The sequence below is a fragment of the Pteropus vampyrus genome, unplaced genomic scaffold (assembly GCF_000151845.1).
Source record: "Pteropus vampyrus isolate Shadow unplaced genomic scaffold, Pvam_2.0 Scaffold135, whole genome shotgun sequence".
Classification (NCBI taxonomy): Eukaryota; Metazoa; Chordata; class Mammalia; order Chiroptera; family Pteropodidae; genus Pteropus; species Pteropus vampyrus.
Window position 1 is genome coordinate 137,729 of NW_011888916.1, and position 1,837 is coordinate 139,565.

A 1,837-nucleotide genomic window follows, 5' to 3' on the forward strand; every position below is an offset into this window, starting at 1 on the left:
TGCTTATCTCACGTCCGAGAACCCCCGACCTGGCGCCCGAGCTCACCACGTCGTTCACGGCTTTCTTCGGCCCTTCTAGCACGACATTTAGGCCTGGCTTCAGAAGCCCTCGAGAAAACGCATCCTGCAACTGCAGGACAAGATCCGCGGTAAGTACTAGAGGAGTAAGGACTTCCCGCACCGAGCCCTCCAGCTCGGCTGACACCTACCTCTCGGTCTGTGACAAGAGAATCATCAGAATCCGAGTCCGAACCTGAAAGCGGGGGAGTGTCCATCTGGCAGCGCGCACGTCCAACACCTACCGGAGGAAGCGGAGTAGGCCAAGGCCCGCGCCGCAGGAAAAGGGCGCCTTTCCCCTCTGTCGCCTGCCTTCAGCCCCCTACCCTCACGCCGCGACTCCACGTGGACCCGAAACACTCTAACGCCAACTACTCACTACGGCTGCGAAACTTCCTGACAGTAACTTCCGCTTCCGGCCGCAGACCCACACTTCCTGTTTGCCGTTGCTATAGGAACCGCTCCCGCATTGGAAAGTGTCCGGGTTGCTTAGGTTCCGTAAGAGTGCTACGGTAGGAGTACTACCCCTGGAAACACGTGTGAGCTGGTGACTCGGAGAAGAGGAGAGGTGGGAGCGGGTACCTACCTAGGGGTCGTCCGGAAGAGCAGGAAGTCGCGAGGGTGCAAAGGAAAGGGGAGAAGCAGGAGTCTCGGGGAGGGGGCGGGGATGAGGGGCGTTGGAGGGGGCGGAGGAGGAGGAGTCCGGGGGCGGGGCCGGGGGCGTGTCCGGGGCGGGGCGATTCTCTACCTGCGGCGCTGTGTCTTCTTTACAGAACTCTTTGGCCAAGGACCATGTCGACCGTAGTAGCTCAATCACTGCATGTTTTTGGTCTTCAATCTCACGTGGCCAACAATATCTTCTTCTTCGATGAACAGATCATTATATTTCCTTCAGGAAATCACTGTGTGAAGTACAATATGGATCAGAAGTGGCAAAAATTCATTCCAGGTAAAATCCTTTCTATCCTGACACATACATTGACCTTATGTGGCAAATATAACTCCGTAATCCCAGCACGATTGAAAAGAAAAGTGTTTTGTCCAACTTGAATAATCGTATAGCTTTATAAATGTAGACGAAATACATACTTACTTGCATTATTTAATATATAGCTTAATCACACATACACAGTTAAAATCACATGTAAAAGAGTGTTAATTTAAAAGTACTTTTTTTCACTGTGATTTAATGGGAAAGTTTTATTTTTAAGAGTCTCTTTTCATGCATCATCAATATCATTGTCTTTGTCATTACCAGGGCCACTTTTTGAATTGTCTAACACAGTTTTCCAGTGTACACCACCCTCATTCCAGCACCTTTTGAATTCATGTATGATTAAGACACTAGCGATATTATCTGAAGTCACAAATAATCATTTGTATAATGTTACATTTGTTTTTGTTCACTGTTGATGATATACATGATTTCCACAACTTATTCTCTTTTTCCCCCTCTTTCTTGCATATAGTTTTACCACACTTGTGTAACCCCATGTAAGATAAAGTTTTGTTTTCACTATTTACTAAGTTTGCATAAATGGAATCATAGTATGTATATTCTTTGACTTACTTCTTTTGTTCATGCTTTTGAGACCATACATCTTCATACATATTACATGCATCTTGAGTTTATTTTATCCCATCCTATGAATCTAATGTCCCAAATATATCTGTCTATTCTGGTGTTGATGGACATTTGAGAAACACTGATTTTTTTTTTTCTTTTGCAAACCATGTCAATATAAAATTCTCTCATCCATGTATGCTCATCCACTTGAAC

The 1,837-nt window shown here is 45.8% G+C and overlaps 1 protein-coding gene across 7 annotated transcripts in view; it reads left to right on the top strand.

Moving 5' to 3' along the window:
* The first annotated feature begins 297 nt into the window (after window positions 1–297).
* CFAP57 (cilia and flagella associated protein 57) overlaps window positions 298–1,837 on the top strand; it is a 41,262-nt gene continuing 39,722 nt past the window's right edge. For 2 of the 7 annotated variants that reach the window (XM_023535044.1, XM_023535050.1), the window contains exons 1-2: window positions 298–625; window positions 831–1,006. In XM_023535044.1, the coding sequence (XP_023390812.1) occupies window positions 850–1,006 (157 nt within the window). In that variant the 5' untranslated portion in view covers window positions 298–625; window positions 831–849. Of the gene's footprint in view, window positions 679–830; window positions 1,007–1,837 lie in introns of all 7 variants that reach the window. The other 5 variants (XM_023535048.1, XM_023535047.1, XM_023535046.1 and 2 more) reach the window with 5 other exon arrangements.